The sequence below is a fragment of the Diceros bicornis genome, chromosome 7, assembly GCF_020826845.1.
Source record: "Diceros bicornis minor isolate mBicDic1 chromosome 7, mDicBic1.mat.cur, whole genome shotgun sequence".
Taxonomy (NCBI): Eukaryota; Metazoa; Chordata; class Mammalia; order Perissodactyla; family Rhinocerotidae; genus Diceros; species Diceros bicornis.
This window is the reverse complement of record NC_080746.1, coordinates 14,420,957-14,448,214: the sequence shown is the minus strand read 5'-3', so window position 1 is coordinate 14,448,214 and position 27,258 is coordinate 14,420,957. Positions and strand designations below refer to the sequence as shown.

At 40.0% G+C, this 27,258-nt stretch overlaps 1 protein-coding gene across 2 annotated transcripts in view; it reads left to right on the top strand.

The window, feature by feature from the left end:
- Positions 1 to 26,840, top strand: part of JHY (junctional cadherin complex regulator) — a 55,765-nt gene extending 28,925 nt beyond the window's left edge. Inside the window, exons 4-9 of one of the 2 annotated variants that reach the window (XM_058544979.1) lie at positions 2,588 to 2,701; positions 11,448 to 12,109; positions 15,901 to 16,195; positions 23,669 to 23,749; positions 24,532 to 24,660; positions 26,311 to 26,840. In XM_058544979.1, the coding sequence (XP_058400962.1) occupies positions 2,588 to 2,701; positions 11,448 to 12,109; positions 15,901 to 16,195; positions 23,669 to 23,749; positions 24,532 to 24,660; positions 26,311 to 26,508 (1,479 nt within the window). In that variant the 3' untranslated portion in view covers positions 26,509 to 26,840. The remainder of the gene's footprint in view (positions 1 to 2,587; positions 2,702 to 11,447; positions 12,110 to 15,900; positions 16,196 to 23,668; positions 23,750 to 24,531; positions 24,661 to 26,310) is intronic. The other variant, XM_058544980.1, reaches the window with a different exon arrangement.
- Positions 26,841 to 27,258: the final 418 nt, after the last annotated feature.

Sequence of the window (27,258 nt, the reverse complement as noted above, 5' to 3'; positions counted from 1 at the left end):
AGTTCATCTAAGACATTGCCTGTTTGAGGCTTGAAAAAGGATTATTTCCTCACTTGCTCAGGCAGCTTATTTTGATTGTTTTTACTCTCTTGGTCTTCATTTCTGCTCCAGGACAGAGTTGACTTTTCTTTTAAATGAGTTGTGTTTCTTTTTAACATCATGGCTATAAAGGATCGAACCCTTTGCAATAACAGTGACAAAAGTTGTAACACCTAATACTTTTCTAGTCACCTAGTGTTTCTGGCACCAGTACTGTGAGAGGGACCGAGGGGCAGAATCGTGAGAAACGGTTCCTGACCTTGAGCAGCAGCATTTCTAGTGCTGAACTTTCCATGTCAGCGCCAGTTCAACTGTTTCACGGTACTGTGAAGTTTTCCTTTGCAGAGTAGGTGACCGTTCAAAACCCGTTAATTACTTCCATTTGTCATCAGAAAAATTCCGTGATCAAATAGTACATTTTCCTCCTTGTATTAGCAGTGAAATTTCAAGCATGATAAAGCTTTATTTTCATTTTTTCCCATTTTCAGATCAACCTTTAAGTATCTAAATTTCCACACCATCTATTTGCCTAATCTATATATATATGAGTACAGTAATTGTGATAAGCATTCAATTAGAGATGTGGGTACACCCAAAATAAAGGAAATGTTGTCTTGCTTGTGCCAGAGAAGCCACATTGAGTGGTAAGGAATGAGGTTATCTTCACTGTCAAACGCTTACTTATTACCTAATATTTAACAAATACTTTTGCCTGTTTCTGTATTGAATACTCGTCTGCATAAACGGGAAGGAAAAGCACGCAGCAGCGGGAGAATTTGAACACAAACATGGCAGATTCTAAATCCCGTGTTCTTTCCCGTCGTACAGCTTGCTGCTTCTCCCACTACACAGCCCACTGGTGGAAATTTACTAAAACAAGTGCAAAATCTTGAATCTAAATGTAAAACTTAGTTATATCTGTTTAGAAAGTGGGAGACCAGCATTCACAGGTGATAAAGCAGAGGGGCCAAAGGAGGCCACCCTGAGTAACCGTCCCAGGAGGAATGCGCACAGGCCTTGCCACAGGTCCTGTAAGTAAGAGGCGGCTTCGGAAAGACATCTTAGCTTCTAAAAGTTCAGGACTGTTGTCTGAAAGAGAGATTGACTTATTCTATGTTATTTCAGAGGGCAGAGGGATAGAATTACAGAAAGACACATTTCTGCTGTCATAAGGAAGAGCTTTATAGCATTAGGTTGCTCAATGATGGAACAATATTTTCATCATCCATGAAACAGAGATTGAGAGAGCTAACATTTTACTCCATGGGATGGTTGAAAAAACCAGGTCTCCCACAGAAAGGGAATATTCACACCCTTTATTCCTTCTCTCCTCCTCAATCCATAGAAGGTCTTGAAGCCTGTACTAATACTGATGAACAGGTCGCTCCTGCCAGGAGGAGGTGCGTGTGTTTAGACAGCAAGTGGATGAACATCTACCAGGGATGGTGTAGAAGTACCAGAGGTTGTACTGGGTTACCTCCAGAGTCTTGCCCAACATGAAGATTGTATAACTTTAAGTTTGCTCTCTGAAATGCTACCTGATGGCCAGAATTCAGCATAGCACAGAGACAATCTAATTTCTTGATTTAAAACAGGTAGCTAATGGAGGCAATGAAAGGCCTCCATAATTTGGGGACCTAAATCCCATGAATAATTTGGGGACCTAAATCCCATTTAGCTGCCTTCATCAGCGGTTCCCAAACCTGGCTGCTGATTAGACCCACCTGGGGAGCTTTTAAAGCGTGAGCTTCTGATTTAATTGGTCTGGGATGACACCAGGGCATTGATATTTTTTGTTTCCTAGGTTATTCTAATATCTAACTAAAGTTGAGAATCTACATCATTCAAATTCACTGGATGCCAAAACTACAAATTCTGCAAGTCAAAGATGATATTTCTAATAAGTTAGTTAGTTTAACAAAATTGTTCAATATGCAGGCTCTGGAGTTAGACTGCTTGGCTCTCCACTTACCAGCTATTGATTCTGGGCAAGTTACTTAACCTCTCTGTCCCTCAGTTTTCTTATTTGCAAAAAGGGGATAATAATAGTACATACCTGATAAGGTTGTTGTGAGGATTAATGGATATATTATTTGCTAAGTGCTTAGGACAGCTACTGGCATGCCATGAGCATTCAGTGTATATTAAATATTGTTATTTCTGTTGTTGTTACCATCATCTTGGAGTATAGTGTTATTTCATTATACTCATTATTTCATTTGACATACTCAAACATTAGTTGCAGCATCCCGCTCAGATATCTGTTCTAAAATTGGGTCCCCTGAGTATGTGCTAAGCATTTTAAGTAATTAGTAGTTTGACCTCAAAGTGCTGATTCTTACATCATGCCTGCAAGAGAAAACATTATTTATTCCCATTTTCCTTGGGAACAATCCAGGTCCCTGAGGACTGAGATGAATCCTTGAAATGAACTGAAAATAAAATGCAGCCCTGCAGGACCTCTTTCTCAAGTACACAGACTTGAACCCCACGGCTCTAAGACTAACAAGAATCCAGTTAACATGCTATATATGTTTTATCCTCTTAGATCTCCTACCCTGTCAGAATAACAGACAAGACGTCTATTCAGAATGCCAAAGAGATTGAAAATGCAGCCATCGATCCTGAAGACAAATGGCATCAAAGAGCCCAACAGCTAAAGGTTACCTGCTAGAGTGAATTTTAAATGGGTTTCAAGGGTTACTGCTGAATATAAGTAATGTTCACGACTGACTTCTTATCACTTAAGGATTTGTTCTTATGCCTGAAAATAGTTACCCACCTTCCTATGGCTAAGACTGGCTTCTCCCCAGATAGGCCACTGCTTGCTCAGCCAGCCAACCCTACCCCATTTTTCCAAAGGTTCTATTTCCTAGAGGAAAATCATCATATTGCTCTTTAAACATTCCCAGTTAAAACTTCTCCCAGGGCCAGCCCCGTGGCTTAGCGGTTAAGTGCGTGCGCTCCGCTACTGGCGGCCCGGCTTCGGATCCCAGGCGCGCACCAACGCACCGCTTCTCCAGCCATGCTGAGGCCGCGTCCCACATGCAGCAACTAGAAGGATGTGCAGCTATGACATACAACTATCTACTGCGGCTTTGGGGGAAAAAAAAAGGAGGAGGATTGGCAATAGATGTTAGCTCAGAGCCGGTCTTCCTCAGCAAAAAGAGGAGGATTTAGCTCAGGGCTGATCTTCCTCACAAAAAAAAAAAAAAAAAACTTCTCTCAGAAGAAAGGCATGGTGAAAATGCAGAAAAATCACAGTTCCAAAATATCGTCCAATTCTGGGCCACTCCCAAGTCTGTCTCCCTTTGGAGTTGATGGTTATATAGTGTCCCTTGGTGATGAGGAACATGATCCCTAAAAATGGGTGGGAATCTCCAGACCCTCACTGAACCCTCCTTTGCAGGATGTGAAAGCCTATCAACCAGTAATTTAGCATGATGACATCCTTTTTTGGCCATGGGTTCACTACTCTGAAATCATAATGTAATTTTAGGGAAGATTTTTGTGAAACTGTCCCCACTGACTTTTTCTAGAAGAAAGAGGAAAAGCACTAACAGCTGAGTGTATGGAGTTATGTGGAGCAGTCACTCTTGGACCAGGTTTTATCCCTGCTTAACAAGGGATGAGCCCTTTGAAGTCACCTAGCCGATAGAGCCTGTTGACATCATCAGTGAAAACTATGGACCGTGGTAAAAGTAATCATCAAGTTCATTCCAGTTTCAGAGAAGTGAGAAAAGAAAGACAGCTCAAATCTTCTTTCCTCTGCAGTGGCCTCCAGGACACTCTTAGAGTTGCAAAAAAAGAAATAAAAATGGTTGTTCACCCAGAGCTTCCTGAAAGCTGATGCCAGGGAGGCTAGGCTACACCCAGAAACTGAGAGGATGGGGACTGAAATGTCTCATGGCAGTGGGATGTAGAGGACAGGATCTACTTCTAGACCTGATAGAGAGCCGAGGGAGCTTGGCCAACAGGATGGAGAGGACATAGGAAACACCTTAAAGCTTGTTATGCGCTACGGGTAATGGACTGGGTCAGAAGACATGAATTTCTGGGCCTTCACCTGCCATTTACTTGGTGCATGACTTCGGGCAAATCTCAACTTCCCCCAAGCCTTAAGTTTCTTCTTTATTAAATAAAGGTTTGGCCAAATGAACTACAAGGTCCATCCTGGCTGCAAAGTGCCATGATTCTATGAGCTTTATCTCTAGTTACTTAAATTATTATATAAAACACAACTGAAGCATGTAAGAGTCTTACAACCTATAGCTTTCATAATCGTCTCCACGGATAATTGTAGGATTCTCAGCCAATGATAAAATAATCAAGGTATGATTATTCATGGCATGGCCATAGACTGAGGCAGTAAAAAACTTCAGATGGGGGCCGGCCCCGTGGCTTAGCGGTTGAGTGCGCGCGCTCCGCTGCTGGCGGCCCGGGTTCGGATCCCGGGCGCGCACCAACGCACCGCTTCTCCGGCCATGCTGAGGCCGCGTCCCACATGCAGCAACTAGAAGGATGTGCAGCTATGACATACAGCTGTCTGCTGGGGCTTTGGGGGGAAAATAAATAAATAAATAAGGTTGTGAAGAAAAAAAAACTTCATATGGAAAAAAACCAGAAGAAAGCCAAAAGAATGCTGTTGATTCTCTGTGTGTACTAGAACTCATTTGTTTACAACCCACTCCTGCATGAAGACAAAGAGGAGCCAAACATCTAAAGATTGTTAGACCTAAAGTGACAGTAACACAGAGTGGCCCCAGGGATGTCTTTTTATTCAGAAAGGATTTGGTAACTGCCTAACTGCCCACTGCACTTGGCATGCAAACCCTCCAGGCTGCCTTTCTTGCTCCTCTTCAGCTACCCAAATCCTATGCCTTCTATGTGGTCCCCCTCATGCATGAAGATTTCCTAGCCCCTGCCCACCCCCAGCTCCTGTTGTCCCTGTGGTCTAGACCACTCCCTCAGGGCTTACTGTATGTGGCCATGTCTTATTAGCTGCTGCCATGTTTCTTTTGTATCAACTACACTATCAGCTCCTTGAAGGTCAACATTGTATTTTTCTCTCCATCTCCTAGTGTCACCAACTAGGTGCCTCGAGAAACTCAAGGGTGGATTTGGAAGCATTTAGCTGTTTTTCCAAGTTGTTTTTTTCCTTTTGTATGTTAAGGAGATGTAACTACCAACCATCCTGAAACTGACCAAGCCTCACCACAAGAGCTATGCCCATGACTTTTACCTTATTTTTTGTTGTTTTGAGGAAGATCAGCGCTGAGCTAACATCCATGCTAATCCTCCTCTTTTTGCTGAGGAAGACCGGCTCTGAGGTAACATCTATTGCCAATCCTCCTCCTTTTTTATCCCCAAACCCCCAGTAGATAGTTGTATGTCATAGTTGCACATCCTTCTAGTTGCTGTATGTGGGATGTGGCCTCAGCATGGCCAGAGAAGCGGTGTGTCGGTGCGCGCCTGGGATCTGAACCCCGGGCCGCCAATAGCAGAGTGCGCGCACTTAACCGCCAAGCCACAGGGCCGGCCCCGACCTTTGCCTTATTTTTAATGCTAAGATCTCTCCAGGAGGAGCTTAGGCCTCATTATGTAGAAGCACCTTTTCCAGCTGAGCCTGTGCAAACAAATACCGACCTCTCCCTTCTGAATATTCATTACCCATCTGAAATAAAAGTTCCTGCTTCCCTTGGTTCAAGGACACCATGACTTTGGAAATGATTCCCCATGGCCTCATATTTGCTGCAAATACACTTTACTTTGTGAGACAACTTCCGCTGGTGTAGAGTCTTATTAAACTCACCAGGAGGCGAGCCCACTTGGTTCCGTAAAACTAGAACAATGGTTTGCCCAAAGCCAATGCTCAATAAATATTTACTGGTTGATTAAAGAAACGTTCAAAGGTCATTTAGTAAATCTCCAAGTGAAAATGGGCTTCATTTGAATTTTTTCTTGAAAGATAACCTTCAAAGAATCTACATATCCCTCAGTAAACCTACTCTAACAGTGAATAACTCACTAATAAGAAATGTCTTTATGTGAAATCAAAATTCACACAACAGATATTTACTGAGTACCTACTTTACTCCATGGGGTTAGGTGCCTGGCCCAAAAGACATGGTTTAAAAAAACTCTTCACAAAAATAAATAAAATTTGATGAAAGATCTTTTTTTTAAAAAAGCGGTCCCTACAGTTGAAGAGCTCAGAACTTTAGTGGGAAGACAGTTATGTAATCATTATAATATTGAAAGTAGAAATAAAATGCAGTGGAACTGAAAGAGCACCTAATTCTGCCCTAAAAAGACAGGAAAAGCCTCCCCAAAAGAGACAGCATTTGATTGGACCCTAGAAGGATGAATCAAGTTATGCGAAGCAGACAAATGGGGTGAGGGTATGAAAGTGTGAGAGAAGGTGGTATGTCCTGAATGTTGCATATAGCTCTGTAACTCGAGGAGAAAGGATGAGGGAGGGGAGGGGTGTGACATGGGGCTGGACAAGTTAGCTGGGGGCCATGAAGGCTTTTTATGTCAATCAAAAGATTTCAGATTTTATCCTGTGGACGGCAGGAAGCCATTATAAATTTTGAAAAGGTTAATGGCATAATCAGGCTTGCATGTTAGAAAATTCATTCTGGCCATGGTCTGAAGAATAGATTGGAGGGGAATAAGATGCAGAGACAGTGAAACCAGTAAGGTGACTTTTGCTGTGGTTTCTGCAAGAGATGATGAGGGAAAAAGAAGGGTGGCAGCACTCACTCTGTTTGTCAGACACCACATGCCATCAGCTCACTTTTCAGTATGGTGGATGTATCTTATTCCACTGACTGGATTAAACATTTTGCAGGTCAGCACCTGACCCCACCTCAGCCGCTGCCTATGGTCAGGAAGTGAAATTAACAAACATAGCAATTGCTTAAATACAAGGTAAACGGGAGAGAGAAAGAGAATGGTTTCAGAAAGTGTCTGAAAGTGTTACCAGTACCACTGAGGCAAAAAAGAGGGCTTTGGTGCTGGGGCTCTAAGTGGGGAGGGCATGAGGACAGAGTGGGCCTGAGGTTAAGTCTGGAGGTGCCTGTGGGGAGGAAGACCTCTTATCTGGGCGTAGAACTCAGGAGGGACATCTGAGTTAGCCACGTACGTTTGCATCATAAGAATTCAGGGGTGGATTGAAGCTGCAGGAATTGCTGAGACACCTCAGGAACTATAGGTAGTGGGAGAAGAGTGGAGGTCAAGAACCGGGCCCCATAGAGAAGGGTAGAATTTTAAGGTTGGGCAGAGGTAGAAGTAGAGAGCAGAAGGCAAGAGACTAAGAAGGAATTGCCAGAGAGTTAACTGGATAAAATAGTGTTGTGGAACCTAAGACATGAAAATTTCAAGAAAGAGCAATCAGTGAACAGGGTCCAACTCTGCGGAGAAGACAGGTAAGAAGGTGCCATGGAAGGGGCATGATATATACAACTCACATATGCAAGTCTCTAAGGGTTCAGAAAAAACTAAAAACAATAATATAGATGATATATATATGTATCTTTGTGTGTGTAACTTCTGTATATGAAGAAACAGAGAGAGAATGATGAAATGTGACAAAATGTTAAAAATTGGTGAATCTTAGTAAGGATATTTGAGAGTTCTCTGTGCTATTCTTATCAATTGTTTTGTAAGTTTGAAATAATTTTGTAAGTTTGAAAAAACAGAAAGTTACAAAAAAGGTACCACAGGATTTAACAACTAAGAGGTCACTGGTGGCCCGAGCAGAGCCATTTCCATGGAGTGGGGAGAATAAGCGCTCTACTGTGGGTGTCGAGGTCAGAATGAGAGGTGGGGAAGTGAAGACCAGTGTAGCCTACACTTTCAAGATGCTTGTGGATTAAGAGTTGAGGTTTAACCAGAGAATGAGATCAAGAGAGGGATTCTTTCATTTTTTTTTAATAGAAGAGACCTAAACACATTTGCATGCTAGAAAGAATGAGAAACTAGAGAGAGAGAGGGAAGGAAAGAAAGAAGATATGCTGCAAACAAGGTGCTTGAGACAATTTAAGCCTATGTGTTTTCACTTCAAAAATACTGAGACTTGATGGTCATCATTGTCATTTTCTATGTCAGTGTCTTACATATGCCTAAGATCTTTACTTCACGCCAAGTAATCCCTCTTAATAGGTATTGTTGTCCTGAATCATTGTGAATCGTCTGTGGATCTTCACAGGTTTTCCAAATCCCACTTCCGTTGTGTACCCAGAACTGGACACAGTACCCTTGCTGGCCAGTGTGAGGGAGCACACTCCCACTAGCAGGAGATCCTTCCCAGGCAAGGAGCATATTGTCAATAGACAAAATAGAAAGTTCCTCAATTAAGTAAGGCTTAATTTAAAAAAGGAAAAGGAGGTTTTATTTCATGCTGCTCTAAAATAAGTCTTGACTTTCCAGGGAAGGAAAAGGAATAGTATCAATCATTCTATCTTTGACTAATTAATGTCAAAGTCCTTGTAATCACATCCTAAATAATCTTCCCACTTTTGCAAAGAGCTATTAATTTGGTTTTGCCTCCAGCCCTCTCAATAGAGCTATGCTTCTTTTATTCATCTGAACAGAGAATCCTTCCTTATTGATGCTGAACATTAGAGCCAGTTAATGTGTGTGCTCTAAATTTTCTTAATATTATCGGATGGAATTTATAACCCAAGCTCAAAGTATTCGTGTTTTCTTGTTAATAAACATAACAGAAACTTCTCTGCGTCAGAGCTGATCTTGGAGCCAGGCACAACCCTCAGGACTCCAGGGTTGGTCAGGGTCACTAAGAGCAAGAATGGCTTTTGTTTTAAAGCAGATGAACTTTTTGGTTGAGATCAGAGCACGCATTCTCCCCTCTGCTTATGCCATGTAAACAGGAAGGCCGTAAGAGAGAAACAGCCGGATGCTGCCTTTCACAGGGTTGCGGGCAAACTTCCCTTGGATGGCACAGTATGAACGAACATTAATAACTAAGGATGGGCCTTACTAAGAAATTATCATCCCAGCATTAGGCATCAGGATTCCCCGATGCTAACGCTCCAGCCAAAGGACCCTGCTCTATTTGTGCAGGGAAGACCTACTGCCATTAAGCAGTTATTCTGAGTGCATGTAGTATGGACGGATCGTGAGTGTTGGTAACAAAAGAACCCCAGTGAGAGCGCGATGAAATAGAGGATTTCGGTGCTGATGGACATTAAATAGCCTGAGAATGGCTTTGTATATTAACTTCAGGGAACTCAGGTCTTGCCACCTAAAGAGTGACACCTGATGCCTCAATTGTAGGGTAATAAATCTTCAGTAAACCACAGATCTCAAGTAGGCTGCTTGGAAGGTGAGAGAAAGCACATCAAGCCCATAAATGTCTTCCTTTCTGGGGACTGAAATGCCATCCCTGGGCACTTACATTTTGTGAATAGCGGATTTAACACTTGAGACAATTGAAGTTTCATAAAATGATGATCCTTGGCCTTGTTGACAAAGCACCCTGTGAAGAGTCCTGTTGTGATCTGAATTGTCAGCAGCAAAGGTGTAATGTGATTAAACCAAGTGGTAACACAAGATATCGGGTCTGGTACCCTAGGAGAAAATTTCCTGATACGTTTTTTTCTTTTTTGATGGAAATAAGGAGAGAGAACGGGGACAATTACAGTCAGATGGTAGTAGAAAAATACTTTCTGGTCACTTATTCTTCTAGCAATTAAAAGGCTGAACAAATATTGAAAAGAATGACATTATCAGCAACAGTAAACATTTATAGATCATAACAAAGGAGGTCTTTGACTTTCATGAACAGTGATGACAGTCATGAAAAGAGCTGCTGTGTTTCATGAACACACTTATAAGATTGTAAAATAACAATTTTCTTCTGGCTCCACTACAAGGAAGGATGCTCTTGGGCTCTCTATTTGCAGAGCCTTCTTGCCCACAATTCCTCCACGCAGCTCAGTGTACTGCATGGAAAGGAAGAACCTTTCTTATTTGAAACACAGAAAAAGAAGTTTTTCTTTTTTGGAGCACTGCAGGTAAAAATTCCAAGTTTAGCAGAGTTCATCAGAACCTGGCCAATCCTCCAGAAAGCTCAAATTCTAAGAAGAATATACTCTAAATTTCAAAGTATAAGCCATTCTTACTTAAAAATCTGATATAAGAATGTTGTATATTACTGTTTTAAATTTAACAGTCTCAACTTGATCATTATAATAAGATTTCATTAGAAATAGAATACCATTTATTGTTATACAGAAATAGGATGCATCTTAGTGATCATATCAGAAAAGTGAAATAAAAGTTGAACTCGTTGCAATAGTTTGATCATTCTTCATAGCAAGCTAAAACAAACCAGTTAAGCAAAACAGGATTTATTCACTTCAAGTTTTTTTCTCGAATGATCCAGGTAACTTGCATTTTTTGATTAACGTTGCATGGATATAGGCCATAGAGATATTTTATGTGTGTTCAGAAAGGAAGAAATATGTTGCAGTTATATAACACACTGATACATATGGTCATCTTACTGCTTTCGGTAAGCATTTAATCATTCTTTCCAAAGGCCTCTCATCTCAGCTAGTTTTTCACAAAGTAATGAGTGCTTTATTCCTTGGAAAATATTTCTAAATGGCTTAGCACAATATAGTTACATAGTGTATCTATTATACCAGGAGTACATTTTGTTGTTACAAGACTTTGAAAAGCATAAAGACTGTTCTGAAATTGAAATATTTCCCCCAGATGTTTGATTGCCTGAGTACAGGCTATATTAAGGAACAGAAGCCGAACAACACGTGTGGTTTCACTGAAGTCCTATCCCAGTGCAGACTCTTTTATAATCCTCTGAATAAAATGTAATTTGTTTCATCTGGTGAAGAGGTCATTTATGGCTTCTGATCTGTGTGAGTAAGGAGATCTGATAATCTGAATTGTATTTCATACTAAACTTGTACTTGGTTGGTGAAGCAAATCATTGATGCTCTTTCTGGTTAAGTTTTTTTTTTTAATATTCATCTTAGTTAAAATAAACTTGCATATTTTGATGTAGATTTGCACTTCTTTGTATGTAGCTCTTTAGAGGAGATACAGCTTCTTTTTTCCCATCTGGTAATACGTCATTTTACAACATTTTAACTCAAAGACTTGTCCTTCATATAAAGCTCATTCTAAGCTCTCTATTTCTTACTAGAAAATTCATAATCTGAAATTGCCAGGAGGAATCACTCAGCTAGTCACCCTCTCATTGCCTGAAATTAGGAAGGGACCCTCCGTACTTTTTATCTCCTTTCAATTCCGTGGTCACCTTCCTAGAAGTCTCAACTCCCAGTTTGAAAAACACTAATTTAAAATGTGTGAAGAGTGCCCATCTTTTAATTTTACATTAACCAAAAATGTCTTTTTAGAATTATCAGGAACACTGGTCTCAACATGAAAGTGCAAAATCAAGCAATGTACCAAGAGGTCAATCTTCTGAAACAACCAATGGCCAGCAACCTTCCAGAAGACCAGCCAAGCCCAAGATCCCAAAACAGCGTAGACATCAGCATGGCCTGAAGTCTTTGGTGACTGAAGAGCTGGTTGTCAGTCAAGGAAACCAGAATAACACTCCCAGACAGCAACGAAACCAAAACAAGCCTATTGAGACTTCAATAAAGCATGAAACAATTGTGATTATGAATGCCCCTAACAACGATTTACACCACTCAGATGCACTTAGGAGCCAGGATCCCAAAGTAACCTCCAATAAATTTGCTCTGCCACAGCGGACTTTTGACAAGGTATTATATAAAAACTCTCCTGAATATCACTTGGTGATGAATGTTAATAAAGAAAGAGGATGCAAAGACCAAGAAGAGAAAAAATTTTCATATCACCAGCTACACATCAACACTCTTTCCAATACGGACTTGAACTACCTTAATGAACTCACTAAGAGACAAGTGCCCCTAAGCCAGAAAGGTGCTCAGTCTGTTTCCAACCTAAATGTTAATGGATCAACTGAAAATAAGAAGCAACCCAAACGGACTTTCACAGAGACAAAATATAAGAACTTAGAAATATTATGGTAAGAATTCTCTTTTCTAAAGTGGTTTTCTAGAAATGAGAGACTGCTGGAGAAGGACGAGAGAGGGAGAATGGAGGGGGGTTTCCTGGGGATGGTCAGGTGAAAGGGAAAATTCACCTAATAACGTTTTTTGCTCTGATTTCTGCCTAAAATAGTCCACTTGTGATGTTTTTCTTTTCTTCTTCCCTGTCTCCTCTACTTTTTCCACTGTAGTTAAACCAGAGGTTGGAGCGAGAGGAGAAGGACAGAGGGACCCAGTCAAAAAAGATCAGTACATTTTGAGGGTTACAAGTAATGTTTGGAGGAAACAAATTATCTCCAACACTGTAAGGGCCTATCCTAGGAAAATAATTAAAATATAGAAAAATATGTATGCACAAAAATATGATTTACAGAAATGACAATAACCCAACAATAAGGAAATGTTTAGGAAAATTATATATTTAATATCATGTAACCATTAAAAATTATAGTTACGAGGAAATGCTTCTATTAAAAGAAAATAGTAAGGTGCAAAATTACGCCTAAGCAGTATGAGCTCTACTATGCTAAAATGTGCACAGAAGAAGAAAACTGCACCAAAATGTCAATAGTGGCTATCTCTGGCAAGAGAGATTGGGGTTATTTTTAATTTCTTCTTTATACTTTCTCAGTTGTTCGAGTTCCCTACAATGTAGTTGTATTACTTCTATAATCAGAAAAAGATCACTCAGGGGACATATCTTGATGTCATTCCATCATATGTGTTTATTACACACCTGAGATATGCTGAATATAGTGCTGAAATGCTATAGAAGATACAAAAGTAGTATGATGCATGGGTACCTTCAAGGAGCTTTCTTTCAAAGTAAGGAGACAATTGTACACATATGAATTAATCAAAAGACTTGTAAGTGCTACACTTGGCGGCATGGAATGTACATTTAATAAGATTCAGAGTTAGCTTCCTAGAAGAGATAGTGAGAGATAGCAGGCATCTTTGTCTTTTTTCCTGACTTTAGAGGGAGTGCTTCTAACATTTTTATCATTAAGAATAAGATTTAATTTTTGGTAGATATGGAGATAGTAAATTTCCCCCTATTCCTATTCCTTTTGCAAAGCACCTTTATCATAAATGGGTATTTAATGTTAATCGAATACATTTTCTGCATCAATTGAAAACTTTTCTCCTTTCATCGTTTAATGTGGCTAAATATATTAACAGATTTTCTAATGTTACACTATCCTTTTATTCCTAGGATTAACCCAACTTATACTATATTTTTAATAAATTGCTTGATTTGATTTGTTAACACTGTTTAGAATTTAACATACACATGCATGAAGTGCGATTGGCTTAAAATTTTCCTATCTGCCCCTGGCCCTGTCTGGAAGTGTTCTCAAGATTATACCAGCCTTATAACATGAGGTGGGCAATAGTCCCCTATTTTATGTCCTCTGGGACACTTCATGTACAATTGGAACTATCTGTTACTTGAAAGTTTCATAGAATTTTCCTGTAAAACTATTTAGGTCGTGTGTATTTTTTGTTTGGGTTTTTTTTTTTTTTTTTTGTGGGCAGATTTTTAACTTTATTTACATTTTTTTGTGATACTCATATATTTGGATTTATTTCTACCATCTTAATTTATCCTTTCTAACCACTCTACTTTTTCTGTTTATTTTTTTTGTATCTTCTACTGAACTGATAGAATTTTCTTTGTTACTTTTTCTCTCTTCTGATTTGGAAATATATATTCTTTTTTTTTTTTAACTTACATACTTAACTAGTGTAGTGTTAAATTAATATTTCCGTTCTCCTCTAGAACATATTCAAAATTATTGAATTGTTTCAATCCAATCATCCTGTTACACTTTTTATTTTTGTCCAGTATTTTGTCCAGGACCTTATAGCTCCAAAATTAATCATTGCTTTTATTATTGTTTTATAGAGTCAATGCTGTTTTAGATTTAACTAATTGATCATTAGTGTCTTTGCCTCACATTCTTTCTTCCACTTTACTCTTTCTTCCTGAAGTAGATCGTTGAGAAGTTCTTTCAGCCAGTGTGTGTCACTGGTAAACTTACCCGAAATTCTTTTCCTTTACTCTCTATCTTGAATTATAGTTTAACCTGGTAAAGAGTCAAACTCTTTGAAAACATTATTTTTCTATCTACTGGTTTCTGTGTTTCTTTGAAAACTCTTTTGTCATATAATTATAATTTCTTTTGTTTTTGTCTTTTTTTTTCCTCTTGTTGGTTTTACTCTCCTTTGTTTTTGGTGTTTTGAAGTTTCACTGTGATATGTCTAGGTATGAAATTTTTAATCCTGCTTGTGATTCTTCTGTGATTCCTAAATCTGAGAATTCATCTCTTTCCTAAATTCTGGAAAGTTATCACCCATTTTCCCTTTGGATATTATGTCTCCCAAATTTGCTCTATTTTCCCTCCAGGAATAACAAATAGATGTATATTAGATTCTTTTCTTCTAGACTCTGTGTCTTTTTAACTGTTTCTTATTTTCCATCTTTTATCTCTCTATGCTTCTTTCTGAGAAATTTCCTCTGATACATTCTCCAGTGTAATAACTCTCTTCAGCTGTGTCCAATATGCTCTTTAATATATCCATTGAGTTGTAAATTTCAATGATGGTATTTTTCATGTTTAGAACTTCTGTATGGCTGATTAAAACCTTTTTGTTCTTTTTTCAAAATATGTTTCTCTGGGTTTTGATTTCTTTATTCATGTCTTAATCATTTTAAACATGCTTACTTTATGAATCCTATATAATATTCTGTTATCTGAAGTTCTTAGAAATCTACTGCTGCTTTTTGTGTGTGTGTGTGATGGGTGTCTGTTGATTCCCTTACTTGGTAGGTTATTTCTTCATATATTCTAGGATTTTGGATTGGGAACTTATGTTTAGCCATGTTGTCTGTAGACACCAGCAGGCTTGGGTAGGAGAGTATCCCTCCAGAGAACTTTTTTATTTGCTCTGCCAGATGTACAGAGGTCTCCCTCCTCCAGGATCATTTTTATGTTAATTTCTTGGTGTTGGCCTTCCAGGATTATGTGGAAAGTAGGTATGTGGTATGTGAAGGTAAATTTGAACCCCAAATACTGTCCCATAGAAATTCACAGGGAATTTTTTTCCAGTTCAGAGCCTAGACTAAGATGGGCTTGCTTTGTTGTTTCTCAAGGCTGGTGAATGAGTTTTTCACTAATCCACCTTTTTATTGAGGATGTAGCTCTTCAAAGGCTACAGCCTTCATGCTGGCATCTCAATTCTGATTCCCTGCTCCACGCGGGGCCCAGATCTCACATATCTTGTACCAGTGTTAAATGTCAAAACCCAAGCCCTTAGGTCCAAAACTCCCTCAAAGAAAGCCATAGCTTCAGCTTATCCAAAATCTGCTTTAGTTTTAGTTCCTTTTTAGTTTTTACTCTTTGAAGATTCCCTGTCTCTCTTACAAATTCAATAATATATTTAAAAGGATATTTGTTTAATTTAATTCAACATTTCCAGATATTTTGTAGTGAGAAGTTCTCTGATTTTTCAAAATGGTGTTTTTTCTATTCTGAATACAATAAATGAAAGTTCTAAATAAGAGATAGAATATCCTAAAGAAAAAATAGGAGAATTTTAAGATAGGAAATTAATGTATTTATCAAAAGATTAAGCTAAAGTTCATTAATTTGATTTGGGCTATGATAAATACATCAAATTAATGGTTCATAAAGACTTTCATGCTAGAAGTCTTACGTATTCAGGTTTTATTAACAGATTTGTGCTTTTCTTTTTTTCTGCTAAGGAAATTCCATTCTTCCTCTGACAGCCAACCTGTTAGAGCTTCTCCAGATTCCCGGCTGGCTCAGATAATGGAGCAGCATCAGCAAGCCTTAATGCAGCTGACTGAGGTGCAGCCCAGTGAAGGGGCCTTATCCAGCGTCACATTTCCACCCATATTGTCAAGGGTGGAAAGTGAATCTCAACTCAGTTCAGAGAGAAGCCAAAGAAACCAAATGAAAATTAGTCGTAGCAATTCTGAAGGCTATCTGTTTCAACTGGAGAAAGGAAAAAAGCACAGAAAAAGCAGCAGCATTAAGGTAATAAAAGCATTTTACCAAGTACCTTTTAAATTTGAGAACGCAGATGGGCCTTGATTTCCATTCCCCTTATTGCAGCGCTGGAACAGGGTGGTCATTACTGAGCTGCTGCCACTACTGCGTGGCCCGAGTCCCGAGGAGCTTCTCTACTGGAGCCCCTCCCACGGCCTGGAATTGCCCTCCTCTTCTTCCTGGAAGCTGTTGCTGCCAGGAACACCCATCTCCATCTCCTTTTTGATTCCTCTCAGGGAAGGGTCTACATTTGCTGAGAGGCAATAGTCTTCCTTTTGGCCCCAACATAAATATCACTCCCTCAGAAAAGCTCCCCACACCCCACCTCAACCCCAGTCTAGGCTGAGTCTCCCCGGTATGTTCTCATATCCGAGAAGAAGAGAAAGTAGGGTTGAGTGGGTGAAAGCCCCTGTTGCCCCTGCATTTCCCCACCGTCCACTGCTCCTCCACCCCCAACTCTTCTTGGCCTTAATCTCACCTCGGCTCCTGAAGGAAAGTACTCAGGAGAGCCAGTGACTGAGCCTTCTTCTGAAATGTTTGCTAATCTTTCCTGAGTTCTTTGTTTACAATAAGGTTGACCATTACTAGCACATTTGTGCCCTTAAATCTTTCCCATCTGGTCTATATGGTTAAATAAGGAAAATTGGGGGGCGGGGAAGTGTGGCAAAGTGGAATCTTTCCAGGAAGAAGTGAGGGAGCCTTGAACGAGCCTTTTTATGTCCTTCGTATTTCTCTACACTTACAAGCAATAAAAACACCTCAGGAAAGATCACTTGCTTCTAGCATCAAATAGTAAGGAAAAAGCTGGAAATGCATTCCGTTTTACAGGGCATTAGGGAAGACGTGGTTGGAAGCAACAGGCCTGTGGTGAGTTGGGTTCCAGCAGCAGACTCTGATATGGAGACTGGCACGCAGGAGGGTTATTGAGGAGGGCCTCGGAACCACCCTGTAAGGGAGTGAGGGGGCAGGGCTGGGCCAAGGGAGAGGGTGCCCACGATGCAGAAGCAGCAGATGCATCAACCAAGCCCACCAGGGTTCTGAAGTTGGGATGGCCCTTCACAGTCAAGGGACCCAGGCTTTGTCCCCAACACTGCCAGCCATTGGCTATTGACTGTCCCTGGGGACGGCTTATAAAACTTTGGGCATAGCAGCTCCATTTGGCTGAGGGCAGTTCTCAGGGAGGGACTTGACTGTGAGCCGTAGCATACAGCACTGCCAGCAGCTGGGGGAGTGACTGCCTCAGGCCAGAGGGGCATCCGCGACAAGGCAGCTTTAGGAAATCTTCCTTAGTTCAATTCAACACATGTTTGGTGAATTCCTGCTAGGAACTGGGGTGGGTGCTGGGATGTAAAGAGAATGAGCCATGAGCCTTCCCCAGCAGGAGCTTACAGTGACAGGGAACCGGGGAAGGCACACATGCAAATGGCTTCAGGATAATAAAGAAGAGAGAAAGATGCATGGGGAATACAGAGGAGCACAAAAGAGGACATATCCCGACCTAGGGTCAAGCAGAGCTTCAGGAGGTGATTGTGAGCTGAGTCTTAGAGGATGATCCAGAGTTAACAAAGACTGAAAGAGCATTTCATACAGAGGGACCGGCGTGAAATGTTCTTAAGCTTCAGACAGCATGACGCACGTTGGGAACTGACAGCTGTTCAGTGTTGCTGTGACTGGAACTGGGAGGCACCGAGTGTTGAGAGATGTAGGTGGAGAAGCAGGTAGGAGCCAGGTCTTAGAGGACCATGTTGATTATTCGAAGAAGAAGGGCTTTATTCTCTAGGCTGGGGGGTGGGGACCACTGAAGAATTTTAACCATGGTTAGATTTGTATTTTAGAAAGACTGCTCTGGCTTTGGTGTGCAGGGCAGATGCAAAGTGTTCCAGGAAGTTAGGGGATTGTGAAGTCAGTGGACCCTCACGTGGGACCCTCAGAGAAAAAAGAAAAGGCTGCCTTGAAAAGAAGGGAAAGCTCGCCTCAAATAGATGGTGGGTCATATTAAAGAGAAGAAGAGATGTACTGGCTTGGGATGATGTGACCTCAGAAGTCAATGGATCTGAAGCACCTCAGCCCACAGCTGCAGCTCCTACCTTGGAGCCACGTGCAGCCCAGGTCTTCAGTCACTCACAACCCTGGAGTCCTTACCTCAGCTCCTTCACATACCCCCACCTGAGGGCTCCTTGAACTCCACTCCCTTATATCCCGCTTTCTAATGGGGGCCCTAATCCTTGCCCAGGCCGTGGAAACCACTACTAGTGTCCTGGAGCTGGGATAATCCCTGCTTTCACTATAAATAAGAAGAAATGTGTTTCTGGGATCACAAGTAACTTCTTTTTCCACAGAAACATCATTACATGGTAGTTAGGTTCTGAGGTACAATTAGTGCTGTTTTCAAGTACTTCATAAATAAAATAGGTTTTGTAGACTAGACTAGGAAGCCAAACACCATGCATATTATTATTTCTACAGGGAAATGTATTCAGAGCTTTGGAACCAACACATTCTCAACATGAGGACAGCCCATTTGCTCCAGAACTTATGGGTTACCAGGGCCTAAAAAATAGCTCAAACACATTACCTCAGAAAAGAACCTTCTGAATTAGGGTTCTCGCCAACTATGGATTGTTGTTGAAAATGCAAGCTTTTATACTCAATTCTTAGTGAACAGAGTTTAGTGGAAGTCATGGACTCAGCCATTCCTCAATTCTGATCTCTGCTCCATCACCTCATATCTCTGTGACTTGGCCAAGTTATTAATTCACCTGAGCCCCTATTTCCTCATATGCACCATCAGAATTGTTCTTTCTTTTTGTAGATTTGGTGTGATAAGTAAATGAAATAATGGATTACAACCTTAGTCTCTAGCAAAGAATAGACATCAACTAAATGTTAGTTTCCTTTTCCTTTCTCCTTTTCTTAGTAATTTGAATGCATGTTTTACTGAGGAAAGTACCCCACTGACATTTGTATCACCAGAAATCTAAGAGCATGGAAGGGTAGGGAAAAGGAAGAAAGAGAACTTCCAGTTCTCTTCCCAAACGCTCTTTCCAACTTGGAAAATCCCTCCCTTCCTGCTTTCTTTTAGGAACGTTGCAATCCACACGTATCCATTTTCTTGGTCCAACACCTTCAGCCTACATCTGACAAATACACAGAAGTACCCTTTGTCCTTTAAGCTATTCCAGAAGCTAAAATGATTTAGAACTGAGCTATTTGTATAGGACAGCAGGTAGCCGGGGCACCAAACAGAGGGGATCGTTATCCAGGTCATGCCCATTTGCTAGTCACAGCAAATCTTATGGTTCAAGGGAATCGGCTTGAATCACATTAAAAAGTTGAGGATTTGTGAAGATAATAGGACCAAGCACCATTCTTCTTCTCCCGGCCGTTGTGCTGTGGCTGGTTTATGAATGCTGAGCATTGTCTGTGCCATTAAATCCCGACGTCAGGCAGTAAGAGATTAACACAGTGCAAGGAATGACAACAGTATAAAAATATCTATCGCAGCCTTCCAAGAGTAACTGCTTAAGGAGTTCCCTGACAGCCAACTGTGTGGAGCTGAGCTGCCGTAATTAACTCACGTGTTTGTTGTCACAGACAATCTGGGCGTTGCTGCCTGACTGCTTCTAAGACGAGGTTTATTTGGATTAAGTTTAGCAACCGCAGAGCAAATTTCCTTCGCTTGTTGCTCCCCAGTATTTGAGGCATTGTTTTTTTGTCCTGTTTTTGAGTAACTTTCTCACACTGACACAGCTGAAGAATGTTCTGGAGAAAAGCCCTGCAGTGTCCCCAACAGCGGGGTGCAACATTTCAGAGTTGAAACAAGTCCTCACGGGACAACGTCATTTTCAGTTCAGGCTCACTTGGCCCCAAGTTTACAATGAAAACCACTCTTCTGGCTTGAGAAGAAGGGTCATTAATTACCAGAAGAAACCTTCCGTCAGGAAAGTCCTGTGCCATCCTCTGCTAAAGAGATCAACGATGAGCACAAGCTCAGAGGGGCAGGTCTGTTCTTAGCAATCCTCAGCTGGTGCTGGGGTTGGTGGATGTCAGTTCATTTAAATTTTTTTTTTTTTCTTTTTTAGCTTCATGCTATTGTGACCTTTTAGTCTTGTAACAGCCAAGGAGAGGCAAATCAAAGTAAATTCTAGGGATTATTTTACTATGAAAGCCTTTTGAAGAGACAAAAAGTAGATTAGGGGTTGCCTAGGGCTGGAGGTGGAGGGGGGACGGTTAGTGACTGCTAATAGGTCTGGCGTTTCTTTTTAGGGGGATGAAAATGTTCTAAAATTGGATTGTGGTGATGTTTGCACAACCCAATGAATACACTAAAAACCACTGAATTGTACAACCTGGGTAAATTTTGTGGCATGTGAAAGATCTCAATAAAGCTGTTAGAAAGACTTTTGATGGAAAGACATAAACAAAATTGCAGCGCTGTAGACCAGTCAAGGTTACCTGAGCCAAACTTAAGTAAATCCAGGATTTTTCACGCCAGTCACCCAGAACACAGTTAGGAGCCATCGCTCGCCCTTGAGAAACATCTCTGCCAGAAGCAGCTCATCCTGTCAAGGGGTCAGTGGCATTTGGAGATAGCCCCTTGGGGCCACACTCCTTCCTTCGTGTCAGTATGTGATGCTGCACCCTCAGCTCTGTTTTCCTACGACAGCCGCGGTGTGTGTTCCAGGTGATGGTAAGAACCGTGGCTGGGGAGCGAGGAGCAATTATTCATGCTTCACAGTGTACCTTCCTGTGAGTCAGTGGAACAATTCAAGTTAAGCTGCTTCAGACTAAGGAGGTGATTTCTGGGCACTGATCATTTCTTTCTCATCAGTTTTGAACAAAGTGGATTTATGACTTGGATATGACTGGGGTTCGCTTTCTTTTTCGTTATTGGTTTACTTTGGCAAATAGATAGTAACTTAGAGATTGCAAAACAATGGTACAGATGGCATATGCCAGATAAAGAACAAATTTGCAATTGCAAAGCATAAGATTTCTGAGTGCATCCACCTATTAAAAATTAGCAAAGGTTTTAAAATGTGATGATACCCAGTATAAATCAAGGTTTGGATAAGAAGAGCATTCTTACACATTGTTAATGAAAGTGTTCATTAATGGCCTTAAATATGTTCATGATTTTGTCTCAATAATCTCACTTCTCTTAATTTATCTCAAAGAAATAATCAGAGTAGCCCACAAACACTGCTCATCCCCCAAACATCCTAAATGTTCAACATTTAGAGGAATAGCTAAATAATTCAACTATAACTAGACAATAGAATGTTATTCATAAAAATCACATTTTCAAAAAACATTTAGTGACAGGGAAATACAGTGAAATGCTAAATTGCTTAGTGAAAAAAAATAACATAAAATAATTTGTAGCATAGGGACAATTTTATAAAAGTACGAACAGATAGATCTAAAGGGCAGGAAGCAGCTAGAGTGGTTTTGCTGGGTGATGGCTCTGTTTTCTTAAAGGAGATTTATGATTTTGAAATGCCTTCAATGAATATTTCTTCTATATACTTTAATGTTATTAATTTTTAAATTATTTTAGTCCAAAAGCTTCTGTAAGAAAGGATCTTCTCTCACCTTTTAGAATTAGATGCACTGAAAGAGTTTTGACTATGTATGTTTAACGTTCTAATCGAGCAAATTCTATTTACAGAACTTTTAATCCTTGCAGTGTAGAAGTGTTGCCTAAATGACACATGATTTGGGCCCTTTGGAGCACTGAAATGTACCACAGAAATTTTGTCATACCATAGAAATATTGCCCTCAGCTACAAGTCACAGAATTACTGTTTACAGCAACTTCAAAAATATAGGTTCATGCTTCTTACATACAATTAATCCACAAGTAGGTAGTTGCTAGCACTAGTGGTTCTACAGCTCAAAACATCAGAACCAGTATTTGTATGATTCTCTTATTCTTTTTTGCTTTCCTGGCTGCAAGACTCCTGCTGCAGCTCCAGCTCCAGGAATCATGTTCACATTTGAGGCAAGAAAAAGGGAAGAGGGAGAGGCCATGCCAGCCCGAATAAGAGCTTTCCAAGATGCACCCTTTCTCTACCCCAGCAGACTTGCACTCATACCTCATGGGCCAGAGCTCACTGCTGGGGGTCTGGGGGAAAAGGGTATTTGGCTCTGAGCCCCTACAATGGGAAATGGCAATGGAGGCACTAATTGGCATGACCTCTGGGTAGTCACTCAATAGGCCACTGTAGGTAGAACACATTCTTGTAATGGTTGATAGAGTGTGTATACATATATAAGTTCATTGTTAAGATTTGGGAGTTATATGCAGTAACTAATATGATGGAATTTATTTTTTTTTAAGTCTCTGGACTATCTCTGCCAAATTCTCTCCTAGGAAAGGGCACATTAGATATATTGTATATCTGAGGATTTAATAATTAACAGGAGCTTTCAAAATTTAGGACAAAACCATGCCTTGTCATTAGCACACAGACAGGTGGTACCGTGCACAGTTAGCACAGAACCGCCCTCTCTTCAGGATGGCTGTTCTTTCTCCATTCTAAGCACCAACTTAGCTGTGCCCTAAGATAATGACTGTCATCCGAACCATCTCTTTGTTTCTGTCCTTCCTACCCTTCCCAAGGAAGGAAACCAAATGAACTCACAACTCAAAGAAAAAAGATTTGGTTTCCCCACAAGTGCATTTTCTGCAAGTAACAAGTCAGTTTAATGTCAAAAGCAGCAGTTTGGGGACTATCTTCATCTATCCTACAGTCAGGAGAGCATTAGTGTTTTTCTTGCCTATTATTGTGCTCAAATGTCATAATCTAATAATTAAATTGCCTCATTATGTTACTCTGTCCCTTTAAATATGAAATACTAATAAGAGTTATATAAAATTATTTGTACCCTTCAAAATATCTAAAATTACACTGAATAAAAGGAGTGTCTCAGTGGGTCTTGTCTAGGCTCTTAACCCTTAAATGTTTCCTTTCTTTTGAACATGATGACATCATTAGACAGGGTGCTCTCTTTTTGAAGCAGTATGCTTACCTGATTCATTTAGATAGCCTCTTCCAGGGAAATCATTTGGTTTAGTGAACTGCACAAGAGTAGACATAGTACCAATAGCAGCAGCAGCAAAGTGGTAACGTATATGTTATGTTAAAAATGTTAATAATAAAACAGCACTTTACTCACTTGAAATTTTTTATTTATAATTTTCAGAATTTCAGTCTTTTTTTATTGCAGAAGTGGAAAAGTCAAAACATGTTAGCTAACCAGCTACAAATTACCAAAGAAACTATTATCAATAACTACCATTAAAATGGAAGCGTTGTCAGGAAGTGCACCCACTCTCCAACAGTCCACATAGGCTTCCAGTCTTCATTTTCCTTCTTCCCTTTCTTATGTGGCTCTGACAACCTGGGGAGACGGACAAGTCCTGGAAAGAAACTGTCTCTGTGTTTGTATTTTTAGAGTTCCAAGCTGAAAGGTTATCAGAAAAGAGACGTGAAGCTTGGAGGCCTTGGACCTGACCTTGTGTCCGCCAGAGACAAAGTGAGTGTGATGTAGATAGAACGTTTTCAGGCTTGGCTTAGACCATCACTCTTGTAGCAAAACTGTATCACGATGCTCCCCAGAACCAAGTCCTAATCCAAATGCCTCACTCTGAATAGAGACCCTTCTGAAATAGCGTTGGTGATAGAGACCCAGACACTCCTTTTACTGTAAAATAAAATTACTTAGCCGATGTTGTTTTGTGTATCCACATTTTAGTTAGTTTTGAGGGCCCAAACAGAAAAGTGGGACACGTGCACATGAAAAGAGCTGTGTGTGTTATATGGTTGTCAGTCTTTCACAATAGAGTTATCGTGGTAATTCTGAAGAGTGGCTACAGAGAAGACACTTAGGGGAAGAGATTCCCAGCCCATGGAAAGTGCATCCACTTGATTCTCTTTCCTCCAGTGAAAGGAGATCTTCATTTAATGTGTTTTAACTGCAGTTGCACTCAAGGCATAAAAAGAGAGGATAGTTCAAAGTTGGAAGGGAAAATGAAAATAAATTGGGTAAATGCAACCAAGAAGGGGTCGAATGTGATTTAGCCACTGTTAAGGGAACACTGGGTGTTCTATTGCAGTGATGTCCCCCCTAGAGAGACTATTTCCATGAGAAACATTAACTTAACCATTTCACTGCTGTCACCTGACACGTGGTCATCCCACTTCCCCTGAGCTGCTGACACAATGTGCCCAGCTCATTGAAATTAGTGTCACTGTAAACAGAGAACAGAGAGATCCAGCAGGACCTGTGAGTCACTGGAACTTTGCTTCTCTGAACAGATGCAGAAATTAATACAGCAAAAGGAATATGCAAAACAAGTTAAGGAGTACAACATGAAGACACTCTCCATTCTGTCAAAACCCCAAACAGCAAAAACTGAAAATAAGTCTGCCATCCCTCGGCAGAAGGTAAGAAATTCTCGCCAAGGCAATTAGCTCTTCAATTCGAATTAAAGGGAAACCTTTGTTACCTCATAACTTAAGTTCCCCATGTTTTTTGAACATGGGATGTTTTAACTACTACCATTTCTACAGCTACCCGTCATTCACAGATACTGATGTAAATACGGCGTACAACATAGGATGCTATAACGTTAGCCTCTTCTTCCCTGAAGTTTGTCATTGCCTTTAGCCCTAGTATTCTTGTTCTCTTCCTAGTATTTCAAGTTGGTGACACATAGAAATTGAATAGTAAGGTGATTTCTTAGAAGAAACTAGCAATCTTGATTAACTGTTAATTTCCTTATCTACCATTAAATAAGTTTTAAGAAATTAGTGTCTTCTTGCTGTTTATGGGTGCCCATGTCAAAGAAGGGTCCTTCATTGTTTCTCTCAAGTTCATTCCTCTACATTTTTCCTAAGAGATTGTAATATGTAGGTTCCTCTATCAAAGGAAAATAATTTCATAAAATACAGAATGTTCTCCGTCTCAGATGTCATCCAGCTATAAGTCGTGATGTGAATGAAATACGTTCTGTTGAGACACTGAGCTTTGCAGTGCAAGTCTCTGCCTCCGTCCCATTAAGACGTGGGACCCTCTGCATGAGGGACAAGTGACCCTTTGGTGCTTTTAGGAATTTGTACTTCATGTTCTCTTTCACAGACCATCATATTTTCTATTTATGGCCTTTCTGCCTCAGACCTTGAAGACCTCAATCCACTTGATTGAGTTTCCATGGTGCCACTTTTTCTTTTTTCTCCAATCCATTACTTTTACATGAAGAGATTCAAGGCAACAAGTCTATAATTAGAAATTCCTACAGAAGTCACCTACACACACTGGAAAGTCTGGAGTTTTTCTGTTTTGAAGTTTTTTCCCCTTCCAGGACCTAAATATACTATCCATTCCCATTTTAGCTATCAAGAAATTATTATTAAAATATAAAACTAATATAAACGCAGATTTAGAAGTCATATTTAGTGATCTCATTTTTATTGTAATGCCTTTCAGAAATGACATCACTAAAAAAAAAAGACTGCTTTTTTTCAGTAACCAGATGTCTATAGATATATTAAAGAAAAAATAATTTTCAACCTCTAATAAATACTTGCTAGAGTTCTAAAAGCCTAGGAACAAGAATAGTTAGTGTAATAATGGAGGCTCAATTTTATATCAACTACACTGATGTCTTTGGTCTCAAGCTGTAACAAGGCCTCTTTGGATGGAAAGGTCTGTTAATACCTCCTTAATAGAAGTTTAGTTTTACTAAGACTGCCAGAAGCTAAAATACATCAAACACAGGAGAAATCTATTTTCAAACACTTGAATAAAACTCAGTTTTATAAGGAAAACATCCAAAGGCACAACTGTATGTATCATTTTTCAACTCTTTGTTGCACAGCATATTGTGATGTGGCTTATTTATTCTGTTTAAATGGTGCGCTACATTGCATTATTTGCATTTTCCTTTTGGTCTCTATTTCCATCCACATCTTAGTACATTATTGTAGCAAGTCTCCATTTATATTATCCATAAGCATTTCCTAACACTAGATTTAATTTAAGGAATCTAGGGCTCACTTCCCATTTCAAATGAAATTTTATCTTTATGCTTTTAGGCTTTGGAATATGCTAAGACCATCCCCAAACCCAGACCTTCAAATCTGACTGATCAAGCATCAAAGGAAAAGAAAAATCCAACCCATGCGGGAAAAGAAGACACTGTACCTGAAATCTCACTGCTGGAAATACTGCAGAGCAGACACGAAAGGGAAAAACAGGCTGTGGCTGCTTTCAAAGTCCTTCACATTGTATAGACGACGTATGTGTAGGAGACCAAAATCGCCCGGGGAATGGACATGGAGAAAAGAAACTCCAGCCGACCTCTCTGCATTGAGAGTGCTGACCCAGGATCGTCATCTGACTGCAGTCCATGTTCGCTTTGTACAGGATTTAAAATAGGGGGCCCTGTTACATTATGGTGCCAGATTTTACTTTCTAGGAAGAACATTTTTTTAATTATTTATTTTCAAATCAATTAGAATTTGGGTTGAATAAGAACTAGGGAATAAAGCCTTTAGTTTCATATTGGATCTTTTGATTTCTTACATGATCTCTACCCTTCCTTACCATAAACTTTGAAGTTACTGTTTCTCTCTTACCTTCCTGATAAGAAAAAAAAAGTATAAATACTTCGGTTTCTACTAAAATGAACTCAAATTGGACTAATCACCAGTATATTTTGAGATGTCAATTCCAAAATATTTCCAAAATGTCTAAATTTAGCAAAGAGTTTATACATAAAATTGAAAAAAAATGAAAGTATGTCTGGATGTGCCTACTCAGGTAGAACAAATCCCAGTGTTCTAACGGAGCCTCGAGACATTAATGAGAAATCCGCCCACAAGTGCAGAAACACCCAACTCAGGCAACCCTGACAGCCACACTTTCTCAACGGTACTTACTCCAAGGATATAAATTTGCTGGGCATCTTGCCATCACAAATATCTTAAAACATTATCAAATGTGTGCTTTCACACAAAAAAATCATATTAGGTAAGACAAAA